The sequence below is a fragment of the Nestor notabilis genome, unplaced genomic scaffold (genome assembly GCF_000696875.1).
Source record: "Nestor notabilis isolate BGI_N333 unplaced genomic scaffold, ASM69687v1 Scaffold34362, whole genome shotgun sequence".
NCBI classification, from domain to species: Eukaryota; Metazoa; Chordata; class Aves; order Psittaciformes; family Psittacidae; genus Nestor; species Nestor notabilis.
This window is the reverse complement of record NW_009920266.1, coordinates 629-9,297: the sequence shown is the minus strand read 5'-3', so window position 1 is coordinate 9,297 and position 8,669 is coordinate 629. Positions and strand designations below refer to the sequence as shown.

At 42.9% G+C, this 8,669-nt stretch overlaps 1 protein-coding gene across 1 annotated transcript; it reads left to right on the top strand.

Moving 5' to 3' along the window:
- Window positions 1-308: 308 nt before the first annotated feature.
- On the top strand, window positions 309-7,050 carry LOC104402660 (dnaJ homolog subfamily C member 18-like). The gene is made up of 3 exons (XM_010010598.1): window positions 309-415; window positions 2,420-2,592; window positions 6,602-7,050. Exons 1-3 carry the CDS (start codon window positions 333-335, stop codon window positions 6,724-6,726), a joined length of 381 nt encoding a protein of 126 aa, XP_010008900.1. The 5' UTR covers window positions 309-332; the 3' UTR covers window positions 6,727-7,050.
- Window positions 7,051-8,669: the final 1,619 nt, after the last annotated feature.

Here is an 8,669-nt window from a genome sequence, read left to right as displayed (position 1 = left end):
AATTGCAGGGTGTTCCTTTAGTTTGGATTGTCAGCTGGTTACTGCGCTGTGGGCGGCTGTCGCCTTCTGAAGGGAGCTGTAGATGAACGATATGTCATGAAAATATAATGGAAACAAAATGGCTTGAAAGAGTTTGAGATTATTAAGATTATTTTGAAATTAAAATGTCATCCCTCAAGATTCAATAGTACTTTCTCTTCAGTTTACACTGTTGGTCTGTGATAGATAGCCTGGCTTCTGTGGACAGATGCATCCATTCCCATCTCTATCTTTTTTTAACTACTAATTATTGTTGTTCTTTTCAGAATTCATATTCTGCATTTATTCAGTTGATGCCAGTTTTCATCATCATAATAGTGTCAGTTATAACGCAACTGATGGCCACAAACCCACCCTACAGCTTGTTCTACAAATCGTAAGTCATTCCAAACCACATTGTTCTGCTTTTTGGTCTTTGAGATAAGGGAAGTTGGACTTGGGAGCAAAATGCATGTTAGTGCTCTGTTCTTTCTGGAAAGCACTATCAATTTGTAAATATGGGAACACCAGGCATCTCTATGGACAAATTCTCTTAAGCATTATCGCCGTGAAGTTAGTTATGGTGAGCTTTATTGTGCTGTGTGCTGAAGAAACAGATGCACTGGGCCAGAAAGATTTCACAACTGGCCTGAAAGGGTTTTGTACAGCAATAGAGTACCAGGAATGTAGGTGTAGCTCGGCTATAGTGCTGCTCAGCCTCTGCTCTGCCCAGCCCCAGGGGTCTGTGGGCCACCCCCAAGACTCCTATGGAGAGCAATAAAAAAATGAAGCAGAAATCTAAATGTGCTCTGGAGCCTGAATTCCACTGCAAGAATTGTCAAGCTCCACAAACCATTAAAGCCTTGTAATGGCCAGACTTAACATCTGTAACGAAGAAGGACCCCAGGGTTGCAGAGGGCAAGCAACTGCTCAGCTCAGGAAGTGGAAGGAACACCACCAGACCTGCTGGAATGTGAGTTTGGGAGGCAGAGAAAAAGCTGCCTGCTCCTTTCAGCATCCAGTGTTGGGAGGAGAGAAGGAAGCTCTCTGGTGGGACAGAGCTCACTTCAGTCACCTTCACCAGCTCTTGCTGACATAGGAGTAGGGACCCATTGGGTTTTTGGAGAACCTGCTGCACACAGCAGTAGCAGAGTGCTCCAAACACTCCCCTTGCTCCCTTCTAGGAGTATAACTACTTGGGTTTAGGCCCATATTGTCTCCACTGTCATAGTAACCAAGCACCCTTTGTCGTTGTTTACCACAAGATGTCAGTGTGTAGACCCAGCGTGAGAACAGGAGGGTGGTTGTTTTCGGCTGGTTTGGGTTTGGGGTTTTTTTCAGTGAGTGTTTTTGCGATCTGTCAGTGCCATGTGAACCCTCCCACACTGTCCCTGAGCAGCTCACCTCTTCTGCTTTCTTTCCCAGCCTCCCCTTTGATTTGAGATAGCCAGGCCTGAGCCTGGCACACACGCTGCTTCTCTAAATCATATCCTCAAAAAACCTAACAGCCTAAAAACTGAAAGAAATTGGTTATATATGTATGTGTGGGGAGAGAGAGAGCGCGAGCATCCACCTCTGAGACATGACAAGAGGGGAGTCCAGGAAATGGAAGGGGCAAACTGGATTCCATCAAGTAGAGTATAACCTTTGTGTGTTGGCTGCCTGCCTCTTTCTCTGGGCAGTGATTTGAAAGAATGCCTGGGTGTCTTTGCTTAAATAAGGAAGTTCAGGATATGAGTGCACTTTGATCCAATGGCTGTGTCAGAGTAGGGAATTCTACCCACTTTAGGATATTCCATGCCCCACTTCACTTACTGATGATTATAAAACCCTATAAAAACCCAACGAGATTCTCCCCTGCTAATTTTTATTTCTACTAAAGGATCCAGAAATTGAGAAGATCCAGATGCAGTTGTATTGTGCCCTCAGCAGTTCAAGGGCTATATGCCTTTCTGTAATCTCTATATTTGGTACCAGTTCCCATGAATTTCTGGACCTGGCTTAGCAGGAATTACCAGCAAACAGGGGAAAGTGTGTGGAGCTTCTGCTCATAGATAAAATTTGCTCTGATGTTTTGGAAATGTCTTGACTGGCTGTTGAGAACACACACAGTATGTGCAAAGAACAGAGTCAGCTCAGAGTCATTTCTCTGTAGAGATCACCAAATGTTGGATATTTTGCTGTGGTTTTTAGCAGGGTGAATTCTGTTTGTAGTGCATAGTTTGCTGTGCCTGAGACTTGTAATTTCCTTATTGGACGGCTGAGGGAGCTGTAGTGCTGCAGAAAGTAACTGAAAGGAAGTTGTGAACGCTGTCCTCTGCAAATGCTGATATGGAGAAACATCTTTTGATTTCTTTCTATTTAAACTGCTAACCCCCCTGTTTTTTCCATGTTTTCATAGGTCCATAGGCCATGTGATTAGTAGAGAAACTGAGAACTTGCAGGTGCCTTATTACGTTGATAAAAACTTTGAGAGGAATTATCAAGGAGCAGAACTTCAAGAGCTAGAGAAAACCGTTGAAAAAGATTACATAGATTACATTCAGACCAGCTGCTGGAAGGAGAAACAGCAAAGTAAGTTCCTTTTGTTAGGGGGTGTGCCCACAACCCCTGAGGAGTTGGGTGGTGGCTGCGCTTCACCAAGCACTGCTGGGTTTAGCCTCATTTTCCGATGCTTTTCACATCTTTGCACTGGTATTACTCACATCTGCTCTTTCTATTCTTGAGAGTCTGTCAAAATTCATTTTAGGTGATTCTGAGAGACACGTGGAAAGTAGCTCTCACCCTCTGAGATATTTTTTTCCACTCAGTTTTTATGCTTGAATTACTCTTAGTGATGATGTTTCAAACATATAATCTTCCACATTTATCTTGCTCTGACACTGTTAGGGCTAGAAAAGATATTAAGACATCACCTGTTCCACTTTTCCTTTGCTGAAGCAGAATCATTTTTGTTTCCACTGGCTCCACAAGAAGATTATCTAACTTCTTCTTCAACACTTCCCCAGATGAGAGCCCACAGCCTATTCAGGTGCTCGTGGTAATCCTGCAGTAGACTGTGGTACTGATACCAGTTTTCAAAGAGCCTGCTTTCATGCTGCTTTTCTGTGCTTATTTGCATTTTCTATCTTTAGATGAGTTTAAGAGCATGTTTTTCTCCATAATCAAAATTGTCTTTTAAAAACAAGTATTGAATGCTGAAAGGGAGAACACAAAATGTGAGCATTTAAAATCATTATTCTCACGTCAGTCCTAAGTCGATTGATGATCTGTATTTTATTTAACCTCATACTGCATTACTTGTTAACTACTACTGATCTAGTTCATGGAGCAAATCCCTGCTGCTTTTGGAACTGTACAAAATAAGAGAAATCAAATACAAGGACTGGGAGAAGTTGAGATGTTGTAACTGATGAACCCATCACACAAACTACCACTGTGCATACACGAAGCTGGAAGAAGTTATTTCTGTGTAAATGTTGAGTAGTAGCAGGTGAGCTGCTTCCACACCCTAGTAGGGCTTTCTAAATTGCTCCATGTAAAGCAGTCCTTGGCACACTACTAAGAAGTCTCTTTGCACTTGTTTACAGTTTCTATACCCATTGCATCATTATGGAAGCGTACACTTTGCCTAAACAAGCCTTGTTGTGCTAGAGGGAACAGTAAGTGCTTCTGACTCCAAATTATTCCCAGGTTTTTGATGGGAAGAGTTGTTTTGTTTTCATCCAGAGACTGGTTTATTTTACATAAAATTTATCCATCCTGATTTTCAAGAGACACATACAGATGTAGGCTCTGACGTTAAATTAAAAAGAACCTAATATAAGACCATGAAAATCCCAAACAATCCCATAGTTTTTGGTGTGCTTGACTTGTGATTTTGAGCATCTGTGGCTGGCAGTAGCAGCCTCTAGGTGTATGTGGCTGTTAATAGCTGCAACTGTAGGCTTCGTGTGTAGGCTTGCTGTGGAGAGAGAATTGATTTCTTACAGAAAAATCCTTCTTGTGCAACTGAAAGTCACCAAATTGTCTCTTTCACACAGACCTTGAGCTAAGGAGTGCTGTGCCCCAAGACAGGCAACAGGGTTTGCAACTCTAAGAGAGCCTAAGTCAAGAGAGGGTGGGGTGACCCAGCACTGAATGCTAAATCATGGCTGCAAAACAGTGCTCCTCTGGAGCAATTTGCACTTTGAGGCTTTATTAGTCACACGTCTGCAGATATATTTACAGCACCCACAATTGCAGAAGCCCCAGGACACCACTATAGTTGGAAAAAGAACATAAAACCGTTTTCAGAGTAATTATCATCTAGGCCAGCGGGCAGGTAACAAGCACAGCTGAGGCTCTGCTAACTTAGTACAGCCAAGTGTGTAAAAATAAACCGTGAGTAAACTGTGAGTACATGATGGACTGCTGGGGAGGAGTTCTCTGAGACGTTGAGACAGTTCTTAGTCAACTGTTGCTTCGTAACTTGGGTCTGTTAATTCTTGTTTAAGTGTTTAGCTTAACATGGGCAACTCTTGTTAGTTGAATGTCTATTAACAGGACATTTGTTTGGGTTTTTTACTGAAGCTGCATTTCTCTCTAGAACCAGCAGAATGAACATAGATTAGTTATATAGGAACAGTTTGATTTTTAAAGTCTTTGACTTTATGACTTTGAAAGCATTACCCTGCTGTCCAACAACCTTACTGAAATCTGCAGAAGTAACTGAAGCACTGCTGCATTAGGCAGTGTTCCTCCCTTCACAGAATAGTGTGTCAAAGCTGTGTATGCTGTGAGGTTTGGAATTCTGAAATCCCTGATAGAGTACAACCAGCACATCCCAGGTTTTACAGGAGGTTGTTCGCTGTGGTAGCACAATTGTAAGGTAAGATAGGAAAGAGCTCCAAGCTGTAGAAATTAGAGAGAGGCAACTGAAAACAGAGAGGATATGGCCATGTAGTTAGAATTGGGTGTTTTAGAGCTTCCATTAACAAGTTCAAAGGAACAAGTCTCTGTAGAAGATTGAAAAACACAAGAAACAGATGTGCCAGAGTGAATGTTGTCAGAGTGCAGCCATTTGCAGTGAATAATTTTGCCCGATAAGATCCTTCGCTGCAGAACTCCAGGGACTCTGCACTAGGAGACAGTTACCCGAGTCTGGCTTTGCTGAAGGCTTGTCAAGGTTATGTGCCCAGCACTGCTTGAGTGGCATTTGAGTTATAAAACCTGAAAATTGATTCCTGATCTACAGTGAAATGGTCGTGCCTGTCAGTTTGTAAAGCTTCTCAATAAATAGGTGGAGGCTTAAATGGCTTTAGATTTCTGGGGGACAGGGGCAGGGGACTTAAGGAGTGAAAGGACCTATTGAAGTTCTTCCCACTCTGAATAATTTTGTTCAACGAGGGACTTGAAGGTGTATAAAAGCTCTTTGAAAAATTGAGTGTCATCAGGTAGCCAGTGCTTAGGGAAATTTTGACCTTTTCAGCAACAAATTACTGCTGTTCTCTTAGGTGCATCTAATGCTGGATCTGAATGATTCTTCAGGGAGAAAGCTATATTAAGATTTCCTTAGGTAATCAGCAAAAGAAATTCTCTGAATTACTGAAGGGGGGGAAATAATTGAAACAAGGGGATTATTGCAGCTGCATGTTGCTTTTGAGAAGAAGGGGAAGAAATGTGCGAAGTACCTTCAAGATTGTGTTGTTAATGAAAGGGCACAGGGGCCTTTCAGACAAGTCCCTCAGCTACTTCTTCACCTCCCTGTAATGAATACCATGGGGGGGAAAATTAAACCCATTTATACTGCTGTCTGGGCAAACCTCTTGCCAGGCAATTTGGATTCTGAGAGTGCAACATCAAAAAGCCAATTATCTATAGCACAAAGTGTATATTTGGATGGGTGCTCTGGGCCCTTGCGAATGGATCTGCCGCAGGAGTGATGCTTCCCAGTTACATAGACAGGGGCCTGTGTTCTGTAGGTTCTGCTTTATTTATTAGGCTGCAGGGCAGCGATGAGAAAAGTGGTTTGGGGGCTCTCCATTCTTCTGGCTTGTCACTGAAACACCACTGGTTCAGAGTGACCCCCCTCTGCATCCATAAGGATCAGTGCAGGATGAGAGAGCTAATTCCAATGAAAGTCACGATATTGCCTAAGACAGGTTCTGTGTAGCCCCTTTTATGCCATTAGTTTAACAGTATACAGGTATCTTAAAGCAATCACCTATTCTTTAGATAATCAACTTGATTTTAAACCTCACCTGACTTCTAAGCTATCCTTTTATAGTGTATGTTTTCTTCATAGACTAATAATCAGTCTTGGGTTTTGTTTGGTTATTGTCCTGCTAGTGCACTGGTTAGAGAGGGTTGGTGAGACTGTTTGAGTTTTCAAACACTTATGAAAATACTCTTTTCTTAATTAAGTAGCTTGGTTAAACCTGATGGTGTCTCTTTAGAGCACATTAACATGCCCAGTCTCACTGAAACAATTAAAAAAGACCCCACACATGCCACAAGGATAACAAAGCATTGAGAAACTGAAATTACTGAAAGCAGGCTCACAGCTTCGTTCTAATATGTATCTTCTTTTTTCATCTTTCAGAGTCTGATTTGTCAAATTTGGCCAAGCTGTACAGAGATGAGCGGTTAAAACAGAAAGCAGAATCACTGAAACTTGAGCACTGTGAGAAGCTCTCCAGTCTGATTGGAATGCACAAAGGGGGCTGACCAGGACACACACGTTCTGTAGTTTTAATTTATTGCTGGTTTAACTTATGGTTTTATTTTCCTTTGTATAAAAAGGGAAGGAGTCTATTGTAAAAAGTGTGGATATTTGAGTCCTTCTGCATAGAGTGCAGAGAGGGGCCAACACAAGCTGCAGAGCTGGTGTTTGCTGTAATATATACTGTACACTATATTGGTTCCAAGGACCAGTGGCACTTTGTAAATTAATCCCCTGGGAAATGCTATTATTAGTTTGGAGCCCGTCCTCGTCAGTAGTTTGTCTGTCATCCAGACAGTGTGTGCTTCCCAGGAGGGCAGACAAATGTCTTTGCTTTCTGTGTTTTACATGGGCCTGCAGCTCACTCATCACAGGAAGAGAATGCTCTTGGTGGTACATGCTCCAGCCTCCTCGCACAGACACCAAGTGCGTGGCCCTGCTGCTGCAGTGAGCTCTCAGGAGAATTTAGATGGAAGGTGGTGTGTTCCCTGTTGGCTTTCCTGTTCCAGTGGGATGTGCAGTGCTTCCTTCACAAGAGACAGGTACCTGCTTCAGGTGAGCACCTGCACACACTCCCTGCTCTGGCAGGGACTTCACCCCGGGCTTGTCAGACTAGGGGCTGTGCCCGTGCTGCTCCGTGGTGAGACAGAGCCAAGATCCCAACAGCAACATCAAACAAGAAGATAGATTGCACCACTTCCAGTGTCTGCCGAGCTGCAGAGAAAGGACAACCCTATTTATTTTCTCAGATGTTTCCAGTGGCATACTTTTAAGCTGGCTGTTTAATTCTGATTTTTACCCTTGAACTCTTCCCCAGCTGTTACAGGGGTCTTGCTTTTTCTGGTACAGTTTTGATGTAGCATATTTTTACTCTGTTGAGCAGTTATGAATGTTTCTCTGTAGATATTAGTATTGCAAAGAAAAAAAAGATCCATGTAGCAGTGTCCTGTTTTTTTCTTGATCTTCCATTACAAAACCAGACATTTGAAGACAGGCTGAGGGCTGGTTGTACCTGCAAGCAGCAGAGGACAGAGTGTTAACTGCAGTGGAGCATCACCTGAGCCAGTTTCTCTGGTGGGATGCCATAGGTGCATGCCACCCGTGGAATGAGCTGTTCTCACGGAGGACATCTCCAAGCAGGACAGCAAAGGTGGTGCTCACCTCTGATGTGCAAGTACACGTCCATTAGGACTGAGCAGGTCTCTCTTGTTGCCCCTGCTCCTAAAGTGTCTCCTTACAACAGCATTTTGTGTTAACATTTGCTCCCTGTTGGAATGCTTGGGGAAGTTGAGCAGAGTTTGGCAGCCACTGGGGACAGGGAGAGACACGCAGCATTTGGAGGGGGCTGTTGTGAAACATCTTTGGTGTGAGAGTCTTCAAAGGCAAAAGTATTTGATTATTCTAGATTAGGAACATGGCTGGCGGTAGGACGGGCAGCCTTGATTCTGCTGTCTCCCAGTGGGGAGCATGTAACATGAGTGTGTACAAAAAGACAAATTAATGTTGCTTTTTATATAGGAAATAGTTTGTAGAATATATTTGAAATACACTGAAGTGGTTGGGCTTTGTTCCGAGTTCGATACCTTCCCTGTTTGACTCCCACAGCTATAAGGTGACACAGGTGGGGAGAGCAATTCATGCATAGTACTTTGCACGTAAAATCAATTGCACCTTTCATCTAAAGATATCAAAGGAGGTGGGAGAAGCACAGTAATTTTAGGAATCTTCTCTGAGACTAGGAAAGAGGCCAGGGTGAAGGGGAAATATATGAGATATATACTGCTATTTGAAATACTTGAGACTGGAAGGTGTCATATAAAAAGCAATCAGGTGCTCTTTGTGATCACAGCCAGCTTGTTACGGTTTCACATGGTGAAAAAGGGCATTTGGCTCTAAAATGTCTTCAGTGATAGACATGAGAACTTGAAATCAGAATGGTTTGGGTTGG

Bases quoted from the DNA above. Each gene is read 5' to 3' on its own strand.
- LOC104402660 (XM_010010598.1), top strand. From the start codon at position 333: ATGCCAGTTTTCATCATCATAATAGTGTCAGTTATAACGCAACTGATG. The intron at 416-2,419 runs GTAAGTCATTCC...ATGTTTTCATAG, and splicing joins TACAGCTTGTTCTACAAATC to GTCCATAGGCCATGTGATTA. The intron at 2,593-6,601 runs GTAAGTTCCTTT...TTCATCTTTCAG, and splicing joins CTGGAAGGAGAAACAGCAAA to AGTCTGATTTGTCAAATTTG.